The sequence below is a fragment of the Engystomops pustulosus genome, chromosome 1 (assembly GCF_040894005.1).
Source record: "Engystomops pustulosus chromosome 1, aEngPut4.maternal, whole genome shotgun sequence".
In the NCBI taxonomy this organism is placed as follows: domain Eukaryota; kingdom Metazoa; phylum Chordata; class Amphibia; order Anura; family Leptodactylidae; genus Engystomops; species Engystomops pustulosus.
The window spans coordinates 172153430-172179596 of record NC_092411.1 but is presented as its reverse complement, the minus strand read 5'-3'; the positions used below and the strand labels follow the sequence as shown (position 1 = coordinate 172179596).

At 43.3% G+C, this 26167-nt stretch overlaps 1 protein-coding gene across 5 annotated transcripts in view; it reads left to right on the top strand.

Moving 5' to 3' along the window:
- Positions 1 to 26167, top strand: part of ADAMTS10 (ADAM metallopeptidase with thrombospondin type 1 motif 10) — a 296280-nt gene that overhangs the window by 152884 nt on the left and 117229 nt on the right. For all 5 annotated transcript variants that reach the window (XM_072113884.1, XM_072113881.1, XM_072113882.1 and 2 more), the window contains one exon: positions 21890 to 22031. In XM_072113884.1, the coding sequence (XP_071969985.1) occupies positions 21890 to 22031 (142 nt within the window). The remainder of the gene's footprint in view (positions 1 to 21889; positions 22032 to 26167) is intronic.

Sequence of the window (26167 nt, the reverse complement as noted above, 5' to 3'; positions counted from 1 at the left end):
TGTGCTTCCTTTGATACTTGGCTAGAAAATAGCCATAGGAGAATACAAACAGCTTCTTGAAGCCTACAGTAGCGTTCTATATATTTGATTTCTGGTTGATCTGCTGGTGGCTGTAGTTTCTGCAGTGCATGTACTTGCCAATTCTGAGCAATTTGTAGTGAGACTTGCGACCGCTGTGTTCTGCGCTTAGTGGCGCACATATCCATAGCAAAGGCTGAAGTGGCAAAATTCAGTAGGGGTTGGATTTCTATTAGGCAATAACTCAGTGTCATCTCATCTGGCATAGTACTGTGCTTCCTTTGATACTTGGCTAGAAAATAGCCATAGGAGAATACAAACAGCTTCTTGAAGCCTACAGTAGCGTTCTATATATTTGATTTCTGGTTGATCTGCTGGTGGCTGTAGTTTCTGCAGTGCATGTACTTGCCAATTCTGAGCAATTTGTAGTGAGACTTGCGACCGCTGTGTTCTGCGCTTAGTGGCGCACATATCCATAGCAAAGGCCGAAGTGGCAAAATTCAGTAGGGGTTGGATTTCTATTAGGCAATAACTCAGTGTCATCTCAACTGGCATAGTACTGTGCTTCCTTTGATACTTGGCTAGAAAATAGCCATAGCAATAGGATAGCATTGTTTGGTTTTAAAAACTCAAAAAAAAACAAAAAACACAAAAAAAAAAAAAAAACACAAAAAAAAACAAAAAAAAGTAAAAAAAAAAATAAAGTTATAACTCTCATTTTAAAAATGTTTAACCCGAGGGCTAGGGGTAGAGGACGAGGGCGGGGACGTGGGCGTCCAACTACTGCAGGGGTCAGAGGCCGTGGTCCTGGGCGGGGTGAGACACCACCTGCTGATGAGGGAGCAGGGGAACGCCGCAGAGCTACACTCCCTAGGTTCATGTCTGAAGTTACTGGGACTCGTGGTAGAGCACTGTTGAGGCCAGAACAGTGCGAACAGGTGATGTCGTGGATTGCTGACAATGCTTCGAGCAATTTGTCCACCACCAGTCAGTCTTCCACGCAGTCCACCCATGTCACCGAAATCGCCACTCCTCCAGCTCCTGCACCTCAGCCTCCTCCCCCCCAGTCTGCCCCCTCCCAGGAAAATTTGGCATTTGAACCGGCATACTCTGAGGAACTGTTTTCTGGACCCTTCCCACAGTCACAAACCACTTGTCCGGTTGCTGCTGAGCAATTTTCCGATGCCCAGGTTTTCCACCAGTCACAGTCTGTGGGTGATGATGACCTTCTTGACGTAGTGGAAGTGTGTAAAGAGGTGTCCGACGATGAGGAGACACGGTTGTCAGACAGTGGGGAAGTTGTTGTCAGGGCAGGAAGTCCGAGGGGGGAGCAGACTGAGGGATCGGAGGATGATGAGGTGACAGACCCAAGCTGGGTTGAGAGGCCGGGTGAACACAGTGCTAATGAGACGGAGGAGAGTCCTCGACCTGAACAGGTTGGAAGAGGCAGTGGTGGGGCCAGACGGAGAGGCAGGGCCAGAGCTGGTGCATCAGCGCCACTGTCAACTAGTGAAGCTCCCGTGGTGAGGGCTCTTGCGGCGAGGGCTAGATCTTCAGAAGTGTGGAGGTTCTTTAAGGAAACACCGGATGACCGACGGACTGTGGTGTGCAACATTTGCCAAACCAGGCTCAGCAGGGGTTCCACCACTACTAGCTTAACTACCACCAGTATGCGCAGGCATATGAATGCTAAGCACCCCACTCAGTGGCAACAAGCCCGTTCACCTCCGGCCGTGCACACCACTGCTCCTTCCCCTGTGTCAGCTGCTAGTCAGCCCCCTGCCCAGGACCCTGCCACAAAAACCCCATCGTCGCCTCCACGATCCTCCACAGCATCCACCAGCGTTCAGCTCTCCATACCCCAGACGCTGGAGCGGAAACGCAAATATAGTGCAACCCACCCGCACGCCCAAGCCCTTAATGTGCACATCTCCAGATTGCTTAGCCTGGAGATGCTGCCCTATAGGCTAGTAGAGACCGAGGCCTTTCGCAACCTCATGGCGGCGGCCGCCCCTCGGTATTCGGTCCCCAGCCGCCACTACTTTTCCCGATGTGCCGTCCCAGCCCTGCACCAGCACGTGTCAGACAACATCATCCGTGCCCTGACCAACGCCGTTTCTGACAAGGTCCACCTGACCACGGACACGTGGACGAGTGCTGCCGGGCAGGGCCACTATATATCGCTGACGGCACATTGGGTTAACTTGGTGGAGGCTGGGACCGAGTCTGACCCTGGGGCTGCTCATATACTGCCGACGCCGAGGATTGCGGGGCCTACCTCGGTCCAGGTGTTTCAGGCCTACTATGCCTCCTCCTCCTCCCACCCCTCCTCCACCTCCTCCTCCGAACTACCATCCGTGGGCACGGCGCCATCAGTCGGTAGCTCTAGGCACAGCAGCAGTGCCGTCGCTAAGCGACAGCAGGCGGTGCTCAAACTGCTGAGCCTAGGCGACAAAAGGCACACCGCCCAAGAGCTATTACAGGGCATCACGGCGCAGACTGATCTGTGGCTGGCACCGCTGAACCTCAAGCCGGGAATGGTTGTGTGTGACAACGGCCGTAACCTGGTGGCGGCTCTGCAACTCGGCAGACTGACACATGTGCCATGCCTCAAGACATACCCCAATCTGTCTGATTTGCTCACGAAGGTGCGCCGCATCTGTGCGCATTTCAGGAAGTCCAGCCCAGATGCTGCCACTCTCAGGGCAGCGCAGCGCCGCCTCCAACTGCCCGCTCACCGACTGTTGTGCGACGTGCCCACGAGGTGGAATTCAACACTGACCATGTTATCCAGAGTTTACCAGCAGCGCAGAGCGATTGTAGACTGCCAGATGTCAACTTCCACCAGAACTGGTAGTCAGGTCAGTCAGCTTCCTCAAGTCTACAATGAGGAGTGGACGTGGATGTCTGATATCTGTCAGGTGCTGAGTAACTTTGAGGAGTCAACACAGATGGTCAGTGGCGATGCCGCCATCATCAGCCTCACCATCCCGCTGCTTGGCCTGTTGAAAAACTCTCTGGTCAGCATGAAGTCGGAAGCTTTGCGCTCGTCACAAGAGACGGGGGAAGAATATTCCCTTGTTGATAGCCAAAGCACCCTGAGGTCTGTTTCTCAGCGCATATCGGAGGAGGTGGAGGTGGAGGAGGATGAGGAGGAAGAGGAGGAGAATGTTGGCGAGACACAAGAGGGGACCATTGTTGAGTCCTTCACTGTTCAGCGTGTATGGGCAGAAGAAGAGGAGTTGGAGGAGTTGGAGGAGGAGGAAATGGACAGTCAGGCCAGTGAGGGGAGTGAATTCTTACGCGTTGGTACTCTGGCGCATATGGCAGATTTCATGCTAGGCTGCCTATCCCGTGACCCTCGCGTTCAAAGAATTTATTCCAGCACCGATTACTGGGTGTTCACTCTCCTGGACCCACGGTACAAGCAAAATCTTCCCACTCTCATCCCTGGAGAGGAAAGGAGTGTGAGAATGCATGAATACCAGCAGGCCCTGGTGCACAAGCTGAAACAGTATTTCCCTTCTGACAGCGCTAGCGGCAGAGTGCGTAGTTCTGCGGGACAAGTAGCGAGGGAGAGTAGGCGAGCAGGCAGCTTGTCCAGCACTGGCAAGGGTACGCTTTACAAGGCTTTTGCCAGCTTTATGTCACCCCAGCAAGACACTGTCACCTGTCCCCAGTCTCGGCAGAGTAGGGCTGATCTTTACAGAAAGATGGTGAGGGAGTACGTAGCTGACCATACCATCGTCCTAAATGATCACACAGCTCCCTACAACTACTGGGTTTCAAAGCTGGACATGTGGCACGAACTGGCGCTCTACGCCTTGGAGGTTCTTGCCTGCCCTGCCGCTAGCGTCTTGTCCGAGCGGGTTTTCAGTGCAGCTGGTGGCATCATCACCGATAAGCGTACACGCCTGTCGACTGACAGCGCTGACAGGCTGACGCTTATCAAGATGAATAAAGCATGGATTTCTCCTAATTTCCAATCTCCAGCAGGTGAAGGAAGCTCAACCTGAATAATTTATCCACTCCTCCTCCTCCTCCTCATTTTCCTCCTTCTCCTGCTCTTTGTACAGTAAAGCAGAGGAAACTGGCTATTTTTTGACAGGGCCCACTGGCTCTACCTATAGTACTTTATGCATTTAATTTTTCTGGAGGGCCACCTACCCGGTCCTCTGTTTGAAACAATTTTTGTGAGTGCCACATACAGGCACTCAATCTATTCCATTTTTCTGGAGGGCCACCTACCCGGTCCTCTGTTTTAAAAAATTTTTGGGACTGCCACATACAGGCACTCAATCTATTCCATTTTACTGCAGGGCCACCTACCTGCTCCTCTGGTTTGAACAATTTTTGGGACTGCCACATACAGGCACTCAATCTATTCCATTTTACTGGAGGGCCACCTACCTGCTCCTCTGGTTTGAGACATTTTTGGGACTGCCACATACAGGCACTCAATCTATTCCATTTTACTGCAGGGCCACCTACCTGCTCCTCTGGTTTGAACAATTTTTGGGACTGCCACATACAGGCACTCAATCTATTCCATTTTACTGCAGGGCCACCTACCTGCTCCTCTGGTTTGAACAATTTTTGGGACTGCCACATACAGGCACTCAATCTATTCCATTTTACTGCAGGGCCACCTACCTGCTCCTCTGGTTTGAACAATTTTTGGGACTGCCACATACAGGCACTCAATCTATTCCATTTTACTGGAGGGCCACCTACCTGCTCCTCTGGTTTGAAACATTTTTGGGACTGCCACATACAGGCACTCAATCTATCCCATTTTACTGGAGGGCCACCTACCTGCTCCTCTGGTTTGAAAAATGTTTGGGACTGCCACATACAGGCACTATCCAAATTAAATTGTCTCCATAGCAGCCTCCACACGTTGTCTCCATTGCTACCTCCAAAAGTCGTCCATATAGCTGCCTCCATACATCGTCCCTTTATCAAACGAGGTGTGTCAGGCAGAAATTTGGGTTGTTTTCATGGATTCCACATCAAAGTTGTTAACTTTGTCGCCACCCTGCTGTGTAATCCCCAAAATATACTGGCAAACTTTTACCATTTAGGGATATTATTTCAGCGCTTCTTGCGCATCTGTTTACATTCCCCTCACCCGGCATATCCTAAACTTATAAGAACGCTACTACACTTGATCTTATACAAAAGGTTCTTAGAAGTGCTGTTTGGGGAGTAGCCTAGAGACAGGGGCTTGGATTGGCGAAAGCTCGCCTGGCAGCGGAACGCCAGCTCCATGCGCATCATGCGCTTCTTGCGCATCTGTTTACATTCCCCTCACCCGCCATATCCCAAACTTATAAGAACGCTACTACACTTAACTTGGTGCAGGCTGGGACCGAGTCTGACCCTGGGGCTGGTCATATACTGCCGACGCAGAGAATTGCGGGGCCTACCTCGGTCCAGGTCTCAAAGGCCTACTATACCTCCTCCCACCCCTCCTCCACCTCCTCCTCCTCCGAATTACCATCCGTGGGCATGGCGCCATCAGTCGGTAGCTCTAGGCACAGCAGCAGTGCCGTCGCTAAGCGACAGCAGGCGGTGCTGAAACTGCTGAGCCTAGGCGATAAAAGGCACACCGCCCAAGAGCTATTACAGGGCATTCCACATCAAAGTTGTTAACTTTGTCGCCACCCTGCTGTGTAATCCACAAAATATACTTGCAAACTTTTACCATTTAGGGATATTATTTCAGCGCTTCTTGCGCATCTGTTTACATTCCCCTCACCCGGCATATCCTAAACTTATAAGAACGCTACTACACTTGATCTTATACAAAAGGTTCTTAGAAGTGCTGTTTGGGGAGTAGCCTAGAGACAGGGGCTTGGATTGGCGAAAGCTCGCCTGGCAGCGGAGCGCCAGCTCCATGCCAAGATCCAACTAACATAGTTTTAACTGCAGCACCTTTAATCTACTACTAGTTCACTGCCTCCATACATCGTCCCCTTATCAAACGAGCTGTGTCAGGCAGAATTTTGGGTTGTTTTCATGGCTTCCATGTTAACTTTGTCGCCACCCTGCTGTGTAATCCACAAAATATACTGGCAAACTTTTATCATGTACCGATATTATTTGAGCGCTTCTTGCTCACCTCCTTTGGTTCCTCTCTGCCACCCATTGGTTTGAAGCCTGAGTCCATTTAGGGTATGTCGCCATGACACTCTCTAGCCTGCTGCCGCTGCCTCTGCATGCCGTCCCCTATAGTGTCAGGGTCAATTATTGGATGTTTTAGATGCTATCTAGCTTCATTCTGTCACTCTGTCATGGCCATGCTGTTGCCCATAATTTTGGCATAATGGTGCAATTATGCAGCCTCAGAGGCATCCATGCATGCTGCCCCTGCTGTTTCCTGTCCATTTCCGTGGTGTTTCCATCCTTTTCTGAGGTTCCCAGGTGTTTGGCCAAGCTTCCCTGTGCAGAGCCTTGGTCCCCTTGAAAAATGCTCGAGTCTCCCATTGACTTCAATGGGGTTCGTTATTCGAGACGAGCACTCGAGCATCGGGAAAAGTTCGTCTCGAATAACGAGTACCCGAGCATTTTAGTGTTCGCTCATCTCTAATTACTGCTCTACCCTTACGTTGAATTTCACAGTGAAACAAATGGATCAAAAATTTTATACCAAATATTACATCTGCGCTGTGTTAATTCAATACTGAATCTGCTTGCAGCTTCTATGGTGACTAAAACGATGTTTAATGCTATTACTATGGAAACCTACGCTTTGTAGTCCTATACAAAGGACTCTACTTTGGTGGCTGTGGACTGAACTAAATTGAGGACTTCCTTTCTCTTTTTTCTTGGTGTAAATTAACAGCTTATCGCTTGCTCCTGACTAACCAATGTGCCTATTTGGGTTAATCAGCTCATTTGTGATATTGTATTGTTGCTTATTTGTTTATTTTTATTATGCCACTTTGTTACACACTGGTCATTAAGGTTGAAGCAGCTCCTCAGACCTGTTAAAAATATCAGGAAATTTAGAGCCCAAAGGGGAAGAGGGAAAGAGAAATACAACTCTTTAGTGCAGTGTCTCTGGGGGACTCAAACAGGAGGGAGAAGGGAGGAGTGAGTTGGGAGAGGGGGAAGAGAGGAAAGAAGGAAAAGCACAATGGCCAGTAGGAAGCAATTGAAAAATTCCTCCAAACCCAGACTCTCTGAAGTCGGGTGTTCCCCTAGTGAGAAAAAAAAGGAGGGAAAAAATGGATAGTTATCTCCAATCACCAATGTCCTCACAGAATAAATCTAAAAAAACGGTGGAGAAAAATAGAGGCCTACTAGGCCCACAAGAAATGGAAGGTATGGAAACTAGTAATATAGGGGACAGTAATGATGATAGAGAACACCGGGATTCTGAGATCTCTCTAAGAGATATATCTTCCCAACTGACCCAGTGTCTTGATGCGGTTGGTAACGTTTTAAAAGAAATTGGTGGTATGAAGGTAGATATAACATCCATAAGAGAAGATATGCATAAACTTAGAATGCGCACAGAAGAAGTTGAGACAAGAGTGGGAAATGTTGAGGATAAGATTGAAGAGCTTGGTACTAAAATTAGAAGATTAGAGAATAGCGAAAGAGGATTAAAAAATAAAATATTGGACCTAGAAAGCCGCTCAAGGAGAAACAACCTACGAATAGTAGGACTCCCAGAGGGCTCAGAAGGGAATGATATCACCAAATTTGTCACGGATTGGCTAGAAGCCACCTTCCCAGAGGGGGTCCGCACCAGGATGTTCCTGGTTGACCGAGCACACCGAGTTCCAGCCAGAGCTCCCCCTGTAGGGGAAAGGCCTAGAAATATCTTGGTGCGATTACTCTCTCCAAGGGATAGAGATAGCATCCTGAGGAATGCAAGGTCCCTGCCACAGTTACAACTTAATAATGCCCCGATTATGCTGTTCCCAGATTATCCACAAGACATTCAAAAGAAAAGTATGAGTTATGTAAGCATTAAAAAAAGGCTAAGGGAAAAGGGAATTATCTACTCACTAATCTATCCAGCAAAATTAAAGGTGATCCATGAGGGAAAAACAATTTTCTTCGAAAACTCTGGGGAAGCAAATGAGTGGATGGAGAGAGTCCTAAAAGTTTAGTATTGTTGGGGCGTTGATTTTTCTTGGCAAAAGGGTGGCAAAAGAGTGGATAATAAAAATGTAGGATATTACAGGCTCCGGCGGGGGCACATTTACCCCGACATGAATAATGCTCAAGGAAGAGTTCAGGGATGAGACATCCTTGGACAAGGGAAAGGGGGGGTAAAGGGTGGGGGTGGGTACGGTGGTTGATATTAATGTTGATTGATTTACTATATAATACTGGAACAAAAAGATCTACCTATGCACAAAATATAAATGGTTAAGATAATATCTTGGAACGTGAGGGGTTTGAATGATAAGTTAAAGCGGAAAGCCATCTTTGATCTGTGTAAGTCATACAACCCTGAAGTAATTTGTCTACAGGAAACCCATTTGATAAAGGAGACATGTAGTTCCCTGAGTAAAGCTTGGCTGGGGCATTATTATAACTCAACCTTTTCTTCTTATGCTCGTGGTGTTAGTATTCTGGTCAGGAAAATCATTGGTTTCCAGGAAATTGGTGTCAAAGTAGACCCTTTGGGTAGATACATAATTTTACATGCCTTTGTGAATGGAATAAAAATGGTTTTGGTTGGTATATACCTACCACCCACTGCTCCATTTGAGGTACTAGTGAGTATCGCTGGCCAATTAGAAAAATATGAAGAAGTCCCTATCTTTTGGATGGAGATTTTAATAATATATACAGGCAGTCCCCGGGTTACATACAAGATAGGGTCTGGAGGTTTGTTCTTAAGTTGAATTTGTATGTAAGTCGAAACTGTATATTTTATAATGGAAGTTCTAGACAATTTTTTTTCTTTTGCCCCAGTGACAATAGGAGTTTCAAAATTTTTGGTGTAATTGGACCAAGAATTATCAATAAAGCTTCATTACAGACACCTTACAGCTGATCATTGCAGTCTGGGACTATAGTAAAGCATCCAGAGAGATTCACCAGAGGTCACATGGGGCAGAGGGGTCCGTCTGTAACTATGGGTTGTCTGTAAGTCGGGTGTCCTTAAGTAGGGGACCGGCTGTACAGTGCAAATTTGGATAAGGCGAGAGGCGGACACCTAGTACCTCAACCTCATACCTCGCATATAACAATATTTGGAAAGCTTATGTCAGAATTAGGTTTTAGAGACGTATGGAGAGAAAGAAATCCAGAAAAAAGGGCATACACTTGCTATTCCAAGACACATGACTCCCTCTCTAGAATAGATTTCATACTGTCAAATAAAATAGGAAGTGAAATGATAGAGGGGATAGGAATGGGTGCTAGGGGTATGTCTGACCATCTACCAACATGGGCCACAGTAAAAAAACTGTTAACATCTGGTCTCGTATTTTACAAGATCAAGCCATTTTGGTTTGATTTAGTGAAGGATAGCATGGACGGACATAGAGAAATTCAATGGTTTTTGGATAAGAACGTGGACTCACAAAGCCTTGATATAGTGTGGGATACGTTAAAAGCATACCTGAGAGGGCTTCTTAAAAAACAGATCAGCTGTTTCCAAAAGAATAGAAGTCAGACTATGGAAAATCTTAAATCCAAAGTTGTAGCCCTAGAAAAGGAGTTTGTGGAGAACCCCACAGAGGCGAGCAAAGGGGCATGGATGGAGGCACAGAACTATCTGGGAATGCACTGCATAGAAAAAGCCACTAGAGAGAATAAACTCCAAGGCCAGAGGTCAATCTTGGGGCAATATACATCAATGAAGAAATTAGCCAGTCTAATTAAAAATCAACAAGATAATAACTCTATTAGAGGAGTTAGAGGAAAAGAGGGCAAATTGGTGACTACCCAAGATGGAATTCGGGAAGAATTTAAGTGCTTCTTTGAGAGTGTATACTCTTCAGAGTGCACAGAGTCGGGAGAGATAACGGAGCTATTAATGAATATACCCATCCCTCGATTATCATCAGAAGGGATGCAGTTGGAGCAGCCACTGACGCTAGAGGAACTAATAGTGGCACTTAGGAACTCCCCGAAAGGGAAAGCAGTAGGTTCTGACAGCATTCCCGTTGAAGTGATAGCAAACTATTCTGATATATTACTCCCTCTCTTACTCAGGGTTTACAACTATTCCTTCAGGAAGGGGCAACTTCCGGAATCCATGAGAGAGGCAATTATTGTTTTAATCCCCAAAGAAGGGAAAAACCCACTAGAGTTAGATGCGTATAGACCGATCTCCCTGCTGAACTCCGACTACAAATTGTTGGCTAAGATCTTGGCAACAAGACTGTTGAAAGTAATTGGGACTGTGGTCCATTCTGATCAGACGGGGTTCATGCCGGGGAGATCGGTCCGGGATAACATCTTAAAACTGTGGTGGAATCTGCAGGTCCAGAGTGAGACGGGAATGGAGAGGGTGGTGGTTGCACTGGACGCGGTCAAAGCCTTTGACCGCGTCGAGTGGGACTACATCTGGTCCACATTAGAAAGGATGGGTTTCAGACCACGGTTTATTAATTGGGTGAAAATCCTTTATAAAGGAGCTTCAGCGAGAGTTAGTGTAAACGGGAGAGCATCAGCAGCTTGGCAGCTATATAGAGGTACAAGGCAGGGGTGTCCTCTTTCCCCGCTCTTGTTCGCAGTAGCCTTAGAGCCCTTGGCTTGCAATATTAGAGCATCTGATAAACTGGTGGGATTTAGGTGGGGTGAGAGGGAATCCAGACTCCAGTTATATGCAGACAATATGCTAATATACCTGGATAATTATGAGGACAGTATTAAAGAAATCTTTGACCTCCTAAAAATCCATGGTAAATTTTCTGGCATATGTATTAATTGGAGCAAGTCATCATGTCTCCCGTTGGGTATTAGTGGGCAAGTGACTCCGGTAATAGACCATCTTCTAGTGGTAGAGAAAATGAGGTACCTAGGGATAATGGTTAGTAAAAACTTGAGGGATTATGTTAACCTAAATATTAAACCCTTAATTCACAGTATAAGACAAAAAATAATAGTGTGGAGGAAAATGAATTTATCGATGGCGGCTAGAGTGGTACTGTTTAAAATGATTGTATTGCCTCAGATTCTCTTCAAGTTTCAAAATAGTCCTATAATTATACCGAATAGAATTAGAAACACTTTGAACTTGTTGCTAAGGGAGTTCTTATGGGATGGGAAGACACCTCGTATAAATTGAAATAAATTATATTCACAAATAGATGAAGGGGGATTAGGCCTTCCGGATTTTTTTTCTTATTTTATTGCAGCACAATGGCAAAATTTGGTGGATCACGATTGCTTCATAATGAGGCATATGTTAAATAAGGAATTTAAGCTATTAAATGTTTACAATATCTGGTCACTTTTGGAGTCAGGAATATTTTCAAAAAAAGAATTGAAAGCACAGTACCCTATATTTGAACTAATGAGTTGGGTTTGGGAAAAAACTAAAGCGAAACTGCACTATAAGGGATCCTTAGAGGATTCACCACTGTGGGGGTTCACAGATAAAAGCTTAACACCTCTAGATTACTCAAGGTTTTGGTTAGGGAAGGGAGTACGTTTTTTTTGTCCAGATATTGGATAATGGGAATTTAAGATCCTTTGAAGATATGTCTGAGGAATTTAATCTTAGTCAGAGAGATTGGTATTACTACGTGCAGCTTAGAAGTGCTTACAAAGAGCTTGCAAAAAGAGTAAAATATACAGTAGAAAAACATCCACTTATTTTTGTCTTCGATTTGGAAGTAAAAAAAAAGGGCTTAATGTCTAGAGTGTATAAAATATTGTTGAAAAATCAAATTTACCCTCCAGCCAAAGGAGGATTCAACAAATGGAAGAAAGTAGTACCCGATTTGTCCTTAGAAGTATGGGTAGACTCACTGAAAATGACAAAAAAAATAACTAAAAACATATCCCACATTATCTCCCAGGTATTTATTATACATACAGCTCACTATACTCCGAAACGATTGAATTACTTTAGGAAGACTAAGGATGAAAGGTGTCCTAGGTGTAATCTGGTGGATGCAGATCTAATACACATGCTATGGCGATGCCCGAAATTACATTTATATTGGAAAAAGGTCCTAGACAGATTGGCAGGGTTATTTAGCTGTACAATCTTGGCAAGTGTGGAGGTGTGTATTTTGGGTTCTAAGATTGGTGTAACAGGCTCAAAGAGTGGGGTGAATTATGTGTTGAAAGGTTTACTCATGGCAAGAAAAGTGATCCTATTTAACTGGAAAAATAAAAACCCCCCAAACGTGCAAAACTGGGAAAGCAGAATGGATACCTTGCTATACGCAGAACAATTAGATAGAAAAGAAGTGAATCAGGAAACGGAAAAACTAAGGAAAGTATGGCTTTCAAGAATCCCCCCACCATGAGTAAAAGAAGAGCTATCAGATAACATTATAACATGAGTAGAAGAAGAACCATTAGATAACTTTATATCTTAAAATGAATATAGGACTATGCATAGATGCCAAAATGTGCTGATTAGGTCCAGTTATATATTTTGATAAATAAAAGCAAATGTCAACCACTGGGGGGAGGGATGAGGGGAGGGTATAGGATTAGAAGGAAAAATATTATGAGAACAGATGAAGGATGTATATGTAAGATATGTGTTGCCGATCAAAATTGGAAGTAACTCTTGTAAAGATTTATACGACCTTTATGTTCCTCTGCGCTCATATATTGTAAATGAATTTAAGAAAACAAAATAAAAATTATTATAAAAAAAAAAAAAAAAAATATTGGGCAAATGTAAAGAAATCTATATACATGAGGTATCACTGGAATCATAGTGACCTGGAAAATAAAGATAATGGGGAAGATACCCCGGTCCTGTCGCGATCCAGAGGCGTGTTCTCTGTGGAGGATTCGGGTCTTCCGGTGATTCACTAAGGTAGTGCGTCCGATGTCCACCAGGTGTCGCTGCTGCGCTGAAGTCCGTCAGAGTTCACTGGAGTTCACGATCCGTTGCTGGGTGCAGGTAAGCGCGTGTCAAGCGACACTTTAAAAAAAAAAAAAAAAAAAAAGATTCGGTTTTTCCGAATCTGCCACGCCGCCAATTTCCGTTGCACGCATGCCGGGCGCCGATGCGCCACAATCTGATCGCGTGCACCAAAAATCCGGGGCAATTCAGGGAAAATCGGTGCAAAACGGTAATATTCAGGTAACTCGACGGAAAAGCGTGATTCGGGCCCTTAGTAAATGACCCCCAATATATCATTTTCATGGTAGGGGGAACTACTCTCCAAAAGAGTGGTAAAAATCCAAAACAAGAATTGATTCTTTTTTTTTTCCTCTGGAAAAGAGTCAATGAAATCCCATCAATAATCTTTAGATGCCCCAAAATGAAGTATCTGTAGTGCATCTAGTCCCATAAAAAATAAGCTCTCATATGTCCACATGGAAAAAAAGCAATGATTTTATACCTTTTGCAAAGGAACAATAAATATTTACTATACAAAGGTGCTCCTTCTCTTCCCTGCTTTGCCGGGTACCCATACAGCAGTTTAAAATCAGATATGGGGTACTGTTATACTTAGAAGAAATTGGGTATCAAACTTTGTGGAACATGTTGACATTTTATTTATTATTAATTTGTGAATTGTTTGAAAAATACTTTTATTTAGACCAAAAAAATTACAATTTCTCAATTATGGCTTCGGACCCCTGTGCAACACATACAGGGTTAACAAACCTCCTAAAAGTTATTTTACATACTTGAGGTGTGTAGTTTCTATAATGGGCTATTTTATGGGGTTTCACCATTACATAGGTTTTTTAACCCCTTAAGGATGCAGCTAGTTTGTATGTTAAGGCTCAGCCCTTTTTAAAAAAAGCGTCTCTTTCTGTGGTAACAACTTTTCAACACTTTTACATATCCCTGTTATTTTGAGATTGTTTTCTCGTGAGATGTTGTAGTTTATGTTAGCAGTATCATTTTGCTGATCAATTAGTGTTTTAGGGGGTAAAAATGTAATAATTAAGGAAAAATTTGAATAAAATGACAATTTTCAAAGTTTCAAATTTTGTACTTTTTAGACAAAAGGTCATACCACAATTTTTTTGGGTAGAAACCTTTTACTATTTGTCTTCTTTCTATTTCCATAATTTGTTTTATGATTCCTTATTTTTTACGGATTAATTAATTTAACATTTGGAAAGTTTGTTAACCCTTTCATTCTTTCTCAAGAATCAAAAAATGGATTGGAAATGTTTACATTTTAATTTCTGTATAAGAATATTCTCATTTAGCCCTAAAATGTAAGTATTAGAGGTAAATATACATCCCAAAATTTTTGGCCTGTTTCTTCCGAATACAGAAATACCTGAGATATGGATGTCAACTGCTGTTTTGCTGCACAACAATATGCAGCACGGGGGGCCGTTTTGGCTGCCACAGCGTACCTGAAGAGCCACTAAAGTACCTGAACAACAGCCCCCAAGAAGTGACACCATTTAGTAAACTACATGCCTCAGGAATTTATCTGAGGTTTTGGTGAGCATTTTAAACCAAAAGGCTAGCCAAAACGTAATACAAAGTAAACGGTACAGAGTAAAAATTGCATTTTTGTCTCAATTGTGCTATTTTAGTGCCAAATATATTGTGCCCAACTCATGCCACTTTAGACAAACACCCCAAATATCATTCTGCGGATTGTCTCGAGTATGGAAATACCCCATAAGTGGCAAATTATCGATAAGATGGGCACAAAGCAGGGCTGAAATAGAAAGGAGAAAAATTTAGCGTTTGAATCTCCGTTTTCACGAAGTTGGAATTAGAGTGCCATGTCATGTTCGCGGAGCCCCTGAGGTACCATTACAATGGAAACACCGAGAAGTGACATCATTTTGGAAACTAGACTCCTCAAAAACTTTATCTGGGGTTGGGGGTACAAATGCTCACCACAACCCCAGATAAAGTCTTGAGGAGTCTAGTTTGGAATTAGAGTGGCATGTCATGTTCGCGGAGCCCCTGAGATACCATTACAATGGAAACGCTGAGAAGTGACATCATTTTGGAAACTAGATTCCTCAAAGACTTTATCTGGGGTTGGGGGTACAAATGCTCACCACCACCCCAGATAAAGTCTTGAGGAGTCTAGTTTGGAATTAGAGTGGCATGTCATGTTCGCGGAGCCCCTGAGATACCATTACAATGGAAACGCTGAGAAGTGACATCATTTTGTAAACTAGATTCCTCAAAGACTTTATCTGGGGTTGGGGGTACAAATGCTCACCACCACCCCAGATAAAGTCTTAAGGAGTCTAGTTTGGAATTAGAGTGGCATGTCATGTTCGCGGAGCCCCTGAGGTACCATTACAATGGAAACGCTGAGAAGTGACATCATTTTGGAAACTAGATTCCTCAAAGACTTTATCTGGGGTTGGGGTGAGCATTTTTACCCCCAACATGCTGGCCAAAATGTAATAGAAAATAAATGGTGCAGAGTAAAAATTTTATTTTTTTCTTAAATATGCCATGTTAGTGCCAATGTATTTTGCCCAACTGATTGCCACATCAAATGGCAATACCACATATGTGGCAATAATCAACAGGCTGGGTACAGGGTATAGCTCAGTAGGGAGCAAGCTACATTTTAGCTTTTGATGCTCCATTTTCACTAGACTGGTGAGGTACAAAGTGAATGGTGCTTGAAGTAAACAGTGTATGATGAATGGAGCAAAAATTGCATTGTAATTTATTAAATTTGCCATTGTAGTGACAAATGTATTTTGCCCAACTAGTACCACTGAGGACAAACACGTCAGTAGGGAACAATCAAAATTTTAGGTTTTGGAGCTCCGTTTTTATTAGATTGGTGTTGGGATGCCCCTGAGGTACAAGTGCAATAGAAACCTCCTAGAAGTGAGCCTATTTTGGAAAGGGCACCCCTAAAAGAATGTATATAAGGGTTTTTGAGCATTTTAACCCCTGAGATGCTACCCAAAATGTAATAAAAAGTGAATGGGGCAGCGTACAAATTGTATTGTTTTCTCAAATGTGCCATTTTAGCCCAACTCATGCCACTGTGGATAAACTCCCCATAAATCATTCTGCAGGTTATTACAAGTATGGAAATACCCCATATGTGGCAATATTCTACAGAATGGGCACACGTCAGGGCGCAGTAGGGAATAACTGGCATTTTGAGGACAGACATTTTACTTTTTTTTGGCATCATGAAGCATTTGTAGATGCCCTTAGGGACCCTAAGAATATCCCTGACCTTATTTTGGAACCTACACCCAAGAAAAATTAATCTAGGGGTGTAGTGGGCATTTTAACCTCAAAGATGGACCCTGAGGATAATGCATAATGTATAGTACATAGTAAAAAATATCCATTATGTCATCTGGTGCCTAGCTCATGCCACTGGAGACAAACACCCCAAAAATCATGATGCAGGTTCCCCCGGGTTCCGCAATACCCCATTGTGGCAATAATCTATAGGCTGGCACATGGCAGTTTTTAGAAGGAAGGTAAAGTATGTGGCACAATGTTTTAGCTGTAGAGAATACATTAGGGTAAATCGTCCACTAAATTTAAAAAAAACTATTTATCCAGGGAGGTTTGATAAATACTAAAACACTCCTTCATACATAGTCCTGGTTTATTGTGGCACATGCCTATTATCTCCCACAAATGCTAAAAATACATTGTTAAATACATAAACCAATACTCAACTCTCACTTCCACAGCAAGAATAAAGGTAAAAAAAAGCAAAATAAAAACACAGTACATGTAGTTGAGGATCACAAACACCGCTCCACCCTGTTCCTAAACGGAAGACCCTTAACCCCTTTCCGACATTGGATGTAGTACTACGCCACGAGCGGAAAGGACTTGCCGCATCATGACGTAGTACTACGTCCTGCTTGTGGCACCGACGCTGTTTGGCAGCTAACTGTATATTAAAGCCAACACCCATGATCGGAGATTCCCCCGATCGCGGGTGCTAAGCTCTTACACACCACGGTCACGCTGACACGGCGTGCAAGGGTCTTCGGCAATAGATCGGACTCCCGGCCAACACTTACCGGGGACGGAGGGGGGCGTCTGCTGCTCTGGAGCCGTGTCCTGCCTCCTAGCAGGACCCAGTTGTAACACACTGAGCATGTGCAGCTTGCTCAGTGTGTTACATAACACAGTGTAATACATTGGTATTACGCTGTGTTATAGGAATAAGAGCTTGAATAAGCGATCAGAACAAAAGTTAAAAAAAAGTTTAAAACACTTTATAAAAACATTTAATAAAAATAATTAATTAAATAAAGTTTAACACCAACATTCCCTTTACATACCTAATAAAGCACAAAAAACACAAAATCATGAAGAAACACCACATATTTGGTATTGCCACGTCCGTAACAATCTGTACAATAAATCAGTAATGTTATTGGACCAGGTTGGTGAACGCCGTAAAAACAAAACTTGAAAAACTAATTTTTCATAAAATCCCTTAACAAAAATGTTCCAATAAGTTATCAAAAAAAGTTATGTGCGCCAAAATGGTACCACTGAAGAGGACAACTCAACACAAAAAATAAGCCCAAAACCAGCTCTGTCAACCAAAAAATATAAAAGTTATGTCCCTGAAAATATGTTGATACGAAAATAAATGAGATTTTCTATAAATTAGTTTTTCTTCAGTAAAATTGTAGAAATATATAAAAACTATATAAATGAGGTATCAAAGTAATTGTAGTGATCTATAGAATAAGGTTAATATAGTATTTTTAGTGTACGGCCCCCAACAAATAGCGAATGACCAACTAGAATTAAGTATTCATAAAGTGCATCTCATGTTGCAGAAAATAATCCCTTACTTGTCTAAACTGCCAAAAAAAATTAAGATTGTATAGCCATTAAAAGTGCCAATGCGTTTCTGGTCTGAATGGTGCAACTTCCCTTCAATGCCCTGGCGCATGCCCATAGAGGAGGTTGCCAACACATATGGGGTATTGTTATACGCGGGAGAGATAGGGTATCAAACTTTGTGGAGTGTTTTGGTATTTTATCCACTGAGAATGTGTACATTTTTTTGAAAAACGCATTAATTTAGCCAGACAAATTGAAATGTCAAAATTGCACACAATTTTGTTTTAACCCCTGTAAAACAATCAATGGGTTAACAGACTTCATAAAAGTTTTTTTTTACATATTTTGAGGGGTGTAGTTTCTATAATGGGGAAATTTATAGGTCTCTCAATAGCATGAATGGAAAAAATCGCACCTAAAGTTCAAAGCCCCATAACATCCTACAAAAATCAGAGGATACACATAAACCAGACATTCAGTTCATGATGGTTCTAAAGTATTTTTGCTGTTGACTGTGTTGAATTTTGAATTTCAAACATCGAGAATGTTTCCAAATTTACACCAAATATCAGTTTTTTTCATAAATAAATGCAACACATTTATCAACTAACATGAAGCACAAAGTGTCCCGAGAAAACACTTTCAAAATCACTTTGATATGTTAAAGCGTTCCAAAGTTATTACCACTTATAGTGACACAGGACAGATTTGAAAAAATGGGCCGTTTCAGGAAGGTGAAAAGTGGCTTCGGTGTTAAGGAGTTTCTATTCCAAAGGTTGGCAATCACTCCCAATCGCACTTTTAGATCTTGCCTTTAGATGAAAGAAATAGCCGTGAATCCTGCGTAACGGGAGACAAACCAATTGTGAGGGTCACCAGGGTTTAAGGAGACAGGTATTTATTATTGAATATACTCACAAGCATAGTTTAAAATGAGTATGTAGCGTTAAGTTTTCATCACTATTCCAAAGGTGCCTTTTTGGGGGGTTCCTCTGGATCACTTTGAGATGATGGGGTAGACAAAAAAATGGACACTTGTCCTCACTAGTGGATTTGGTATCAGAAACAATATAATAATAATAATCTTTATTTATTTAGTGCACACAGATTATGCAGTGCTGCACAGAGTTTTCCAAATCAGTCCCTGTCCCCATGGGGCTCACAATCTAATCAATATAACTCTATTCCTCTGTCAGGATTAGTGGGTCTGTGGATCCTCTGGATGGTACTAGCTGACACCTGGGCCTGGAGTCTAAGTGGCACCTGGTCTTCACCAGAGCCTGCCGCAAAGCGGGATGGTCTTGCTGCGGCAGGGTGCCACCAAGTCGTTCCACAGGTGCAACTAGCCCACATGGCAGCCAAGGGAGATAGTCCGAACCTGGGATGAAAGCAGGAGAACAGACCTGGGAGGAACACTTGGACTCACGGCAGGAAAACAGGAGCGGGCACATGGAACAGGAATGCAGGAATGGATCACGGGAACACTGGAGACACAGGAACACAGGAACAGGATAACGAGAAAACTGGAGACACAGGAGGGCTTTCACTTCACAGGAAATCACGGGGGGCACCCGTGACAGCCTCCAATGCTGTGTAGGTTTTTACGGACTATGATTTTCCATGACCTGAAAAAGGTAAAATGGACAATGGGGGGATAGTACACAAATTCACTCACACTACAACCTACTCCGCACTCCAAACTCCTCCGCACGACTACCACTGCTCCACACGACTACTACTCCTCTGCATGACTACTCCTCTGCACGACTACTATTCCTCCATAATCTCCTCCATACTCCAAATTCCTCCACACGACTTCTACTCCTCCTCCACATGACTACTACTCTTCCACGGAACTACTCTTCCACACCACTACTACTCCTCCACACCATTACTACTCCTCCCCAAGACTACTCCTCCACACGACTACTACTCCTCAGCAAGACTACTCCTCCTCCGCATGACTACTACTTCTCCACACGACTACTACTCCTCCGGACGACTACTACTCCTCCACATGACTACTACTCCTCCTGCATACTACTAGCTCAACAACGCACAGTTTGGGGGGGAAGGGAATACAGTTGATGGGGGGATAGTACAGGGAAAATGAGAATACAGATGATGGGGGGATAGTACAGGGAAAATGGATGAAAATGCATAGCACACAAGTGTGATCAATCAGATGAGAGAACACACAGACACCAGGATCCTGGCATGCCATTCCTGTCTGTCATCCCATCTCGCGACGGAATGACGTCATTTATGCAGGCAGCACCGTCGGGAGGGGGATAAAGTCACTTGAAAGCTAAGTCTCTCAAAACTTGAGTCTATGATTTTCATGAAAATGTGAAAAATAACACCTAAAGTTCCCCCTAACATCTTACAAAAATTAGAGGACACATAAAAAAAAACATGAAAGCAGACATTCAGGATATGTTAGTTGTCAAGTTATTTTGGTGGTATGACTATTTGCCTGTAGAGCAGAAATTTTTTAATTTTGAGAATGGAGAATTTTTCAGAAGTTTATCCAAAGTACAATCTGTCATGAGAAAAAAAATATCAAAATCTCCTGCATATGTGAAATTGTGTTCAAAAGCAGGGGCGGATTAAGAGCATGGGCTGTAGGAATATTATAACCCCTCAAAGTCCAGAATTTACTCCCTAGATTTGGTACTAGATGGAGGATGCACCCATTCTGCCTGCTTTTCATCTGCAGTTTCCGGAACTATGGACCTTCATATATACATATGTATTGAGAGCAACAGATGTACAAGTATTTTACTGAGTGAAGGTCCTTATCAGTATAAAATGTAGTGGGTGGTTTGGGTAGCCTTGGGCCCCCAGAAGGCTTGGTCCCTGGGAAACTGCCCAAACCACCTATATTATAATCCACTACTGTTCCTTTAGTACATTTGTAGAACCACGTGTCAGATTTGAAAAAATGGACAGTGTCGGGAAGATGTAAAATGGCCAAAACAGCCAAAAACCCGGCGCAAAACGGAAATAATCACGAAACCCGACGAAAGTGCGGGGTTCGGACACTTAGTAAATGTGCCCCAATATCTTGCAATATATTTTCAATAGGTTGGCAGTTGGTTGCTTTCTGTGCCCATCCCCTTGCAATTATGTGCCTAAACATAAATGAAAAACGGCCAGAGGCTGTGTTGCATATCAGACTGAAGGCAGAGAGAAAGACAGGTATGTGGTGAGCAGTCCCTTCTACTACTTAGTGTGTCACAATAGTAGCAGGACTGGGCGACCTAAATAAGAAAACATAGCTTGAAAACTTGCACTGCAGTAACAGGGTACCTCTGTTGAAGCTTTGGAAAGACAAGGGAGGACAGTAAATGTAGAAAATACACAAAAATAAACAATACTCTAGTAATTTTTAATATTTTTCATATTTTATCAAATTATTAAGGAATTTCTTCCCTCCTCGTCCATCATCCATCATTTGGCTGCAAAAACAGTAATTCCTGTAGGATTATTTTTTGCATCATAAATTACAGAATCTGCAATGGAAACTTCAATGCATATTTAAAGTGTGCATCTCTGTAGTCAAGGATGATAAAGATCTGGAGGGAATTAATATGTAAGCTATCCAACAGACTATTAATGAATACATAAAGTGGTTATTATTGTCAGTAGAAGTTGAGATATATCACAATATATCTCCTGACCAAGAGTTCATACAAATGTAAATATCATGTAAATGACAAAACACAAGTTCAAGCACATCCAGGATCTCTCTTCTCTGTCCCTAAATGTAAAAAGCATTTCAAAAGATTTTTTTTCAATTATGCAATATTTAAATGTAAAAATCTTTTAGTTCGTAACATCTAAGAAGCTACATGAAGTATTCATGATGTTCATAATCCCACCTAGTCACTGGTTTGTTATACATGTATGTGTGATGTTTTGTTGTATTCTGGATGGTAATGTAGTTTTTTTTCCTTACAGTTCTGGATTAGGTGTCTGTTTGAATAATGCTCCACCGCGTCAAGATTTCATTTATCCCACACAAGCTCCAGGACAAGCCTATGACGCTGATGATCAATGCCGTTTTCAGCATGGAATTAAATCCCGCCAGTGTAAATACGGGGTAGAGTCCCTTCCTATTTTGTCTATTTTGAACACTAGAATCGGATTTGACCACATGTTATGTTAATGCAGGATTTTAACACATTTTTATGTAATTCCTTGAATTTGGATAGACTATGAATATGAGATTAGTTATTATCAAATATCTGGGGCTGACACTTGCTTGGCTTGGCCTCTTCATTGCAGTATGTATCAGATAATTCTATCATATTTATTACGCCAACTGGACCATCACACCCCACACATTGGTGGCCAACAGCAGGTATATAACTAGTAATCTTGGAGCCATATAAGCAAAACGTTGAACATGACTTCAACATATCACTTTCAGGAGCTAATTTAAAGGACATCTATCACCAGGATGAAGAATTGTAAACCAAGTAAACACACATACAGGTGTGTGCCCCCATCATGCAGAATCTGCTCTACTTTTAGCTTTTTATGTTTTTTTTTAAATAAAAGGCTTTAAATATTATGCAAATGGGACTGAGGGGTTCTGGGCTCCAAAGGTATTAATAGAGCCTGTAGCCCCTCAGGCTCATTTGCATAGCTCATTTGAAGCTTTTGTTTATTGAAAAAAAGAGCATAAAAAGATTAAAGAATAGCAGTGTGTAATGTATAGTAAAGCATTGTGGTTTATCTGCTGCCTGTGAGAGACTCAGACATCAGCTACACAAGTAGTGTAGGAGTAACATCATGCAGGCTGTTACAACTGCTACAGGATGCAGCCATGTGTATAGGAGTATCTCATACACAGGCTGCAGGAGGCATGGCTGCAGAACCAGGAAGCACAGAACCAGAAGTATCACATCATTGCACAGGCTGTCAGTTAAGCACTGGGGGGTGTGGCTGTGCCTCCCACTCATGAATAAGCTGGACTGCTGAATATGATAAAGACTCATTTGACCCATTTCATGGTCATTTGCATACTGCTTTGTAAACATAGGGGCAATTCTTTCTAATGGCAGTTTATAAAATTATATTTATTTTTGGGTGGTTACCTTGCCTGACAGGTTCTCTATAAAGGTGCTTAGATATTGCACACAGTGGGGCACATTTACTACGCATGTGGGAGACTGCACTAAAAGTGCTCTGCCTGCGTGTAATGCTCGGTGCGCCAGATTCATTAAGAACGTGCGCCAGAAATCATGAATCTGTCCCTTCCCTGCACTGGCCCGACTGCGCTGGCCCGACTTTTTGTGGTGCACTTTTAACATAGGGCTGGAACACCGCCTTATTTGTGTCGCATGATGCCTAGTGCAGCTGCACCACAAAACAGTCGCGTGTGACACATTTGTGGTGCAGACACTTCTTAAATATCTTTGCAAGCAGTTTACACCTAGATCGTGCAAAGTCCGTCAGAAAACTCCCAAGTGAGTGGTATCATAGTAAGGGGATAATACAGTGATAATACAGTAAAAGGAAAATCCACACATAATAAAAATCATAGAGATGTTGCAATAAATTCTACTAAGCAATGGAAAAGTACAGGAATTTTAATAATGGTCTGATGTACACCATGAAATCAATGCACAGAAAAAATTTTTCTTATGTCAAGCTACAGCAAGTTAAAATTTGTCAAATTTACTAACTACAGTGGAGGCCGGACACAAATCAGACGGGAGGGGGAAGCCAGCATGACGAGGCATGGAGGGTGGAGTTAGATGCCAGGAGGCAGGATAGTTACTAAGGGGAGGAAGGAAAGGTAGTGCGCCCACTGTGACAGGCGCCATTTTGGAAACCTTTACCACCATGAGAAGATCGTCACACAGGAGCGGGGGCAGCTCCGGAGTGCTAAATGTGTCAGCGCTCCTGGAGCAGCTATGAGTGGCAATGGCTGGCGCCGAAGGAGATCGGGTCCACAGAGAAATAGCTGCTGTGGAAAACGGAGAGGGGCTGCAGGTCAGCGCAGCAGCGGGGAGTGGAAGGCCACAGGAAACGGCCAGACTGCCAGGTGGTTGAGGCTTCCAGAGATATTGAGCCCCGATTCGGCCCCCCACACTAGAGCCCATCCGGGGACCCTTTGGACGCTGGACCTAGAACCACCATTAGGGGTTCAGGCTCCCGCCACAGGAGGAGTCCACGGGACTGGGGAGAAGTCAACCGGAGATAAATCTGGCCTCTTTTGGTTATTCAACAATGGCCAATGTAAATACGGAGCTATTTGTAAATTCAAGCATGCCGGGTTCAGAATGTACGGGGACATCCCACGGGGTGGCAAAATGCTTTGGGAAGAGAAAAGGGAAGAAAGTAGAGGGTTCTAATCAAGAGAATGACGCCGGGAAGTCTTCCTGTGATGGCCCCCTTTCTGAGTAGGTATCTGAAAGCAGAGGTGGCCATTTTGGAAAAGGGTTTTAGAGAGGGTTTTAGGATCCCCCTGCCAATGCATGTAGTCCCATTTATAGTGCGTAACCTGCAGTCGGTAGAGTTGGGGCAGATGGCTGGTCCATTTCACAACCCATCAGTGGCGGATTTAGTGGTGCCCCGTTAGGAGTGGTACCCAAAAAGGCCAAAAATAAATACAGTCTTATACATCATCTATCATACCCAAAATTAGTGTCGGTCAATGATGTGATACCGCCTGAATTGTGCTCGGTGGCTTACACATAGTTTCACGGGTGCCCCCGCAACCCATATCATGGGTCGCAGGCTCACCTGTGCCCCTCATGCCCCGCCAAAGGATTGCCTGTGCTGATCTGAAGCATTTGATGAGTCACATGTTTGTGCCAGCACTGAAGGTCTTTTGTCAGAACACCAAGGACTTTCAAATGATACAGGACAGCATGTTTGGAATTGGACAACCTGACCAGTTGTATGCCTAACTTTTCACGTTCTTTTTAGTGAAAACTGCTGGCACATGTATTTATAAAATGTCCGCACCATGTTTGTATTGCACTATCCCCAATGCGACACAAAATTCTGCATTGAAGGGGCATTACGCTGCATAGTTGGACTGTGTACCACATTTATCATGCAGTGTCTGTCGGCTCTCTATGTCAAAAGGGCACCAAAAAAAAAGGTTTAGTGCAGGGTGCGCCAGATTTATGAATAACGTGCACCACAATTGTTCGTTCTTCTGGATGCCTTATATTTTGTGAAGTAGACGAGTCCCTTCTGCAGCAAAACAACCCCACAAAATGATGCTCCTCCCTTTTTTATCCAAATGTTATGAGGGTCATTATGACCAAACCGTTCAATTTTAATTTAGATAATCCACAGGACATGTCTCCAAAATTTAAGGTCTTTGTTCCTGTGTGCATTTGCAAACATTAAAGTGTTACTGCAAAGTTATAATGATTTTACAAAATACTTGTGATTCCCTCTCTAAAAACCAACAGAACAATGCCTATATTGCGTTGAACACCCTTTACTTTCCAAAGTTATGGCATTCTTTGTTTCTAAAATCTTTGACAAAAATCTTTCTCACGAGAGGTGAAGATGGCGGAGACTAACATCTTCCTGTACCTGCCTTGAAGATGAGTCCAATTTTCTTTGACCACAGATCCCATGATGCCTTGTATTCTGTATCAAAGTAATTAAGCAGCAAATGCAGTGATAGTCCTATAAATTAATCCACAGAACACTGCATAGTGTACATACAGCATGTATAGGGTGACTAGCCCATTAGCTTTCATTACATGGAAGAGCATGGAACATGTAATAAGTGGTAAACATCATAAGTAAAACAGTTACATGAAGTGCATAGTTTGTTTTGTGTGATCACTAAGAGTTAATAGCTTCTCTGCACAGAGCGAGTCAGAGCGAGTATTAGGTGGGGGAGGGGGTACAGACAGAGAAAGTTCTATAGAATCACACACAGTGATGGAGGAACTGATAGGGAACAGGGCATATCTTATATCTCACTACTGTGTAGGAGATATCTGTATCCACAACACTGAACACAATGGGGAAGATTTACTTACCTGGTCCTGTCCCCATGGTGCGTTCTCCAACGAGGATGAATTCTTCAAGATCGTGCATCCATTTTCCTGCATCTGTCGATTTCTCGCCGAGCTCCGCCGGAGTTCACCTTCTTCTTCCCAGTGTATATGAGTGCATTGTCTTGCGACACAATTTAAATTGTAAATCCTGCGGTTTGTCCGAATCAGTCGGGTTGTCTGACGGCCACGCCCCCCC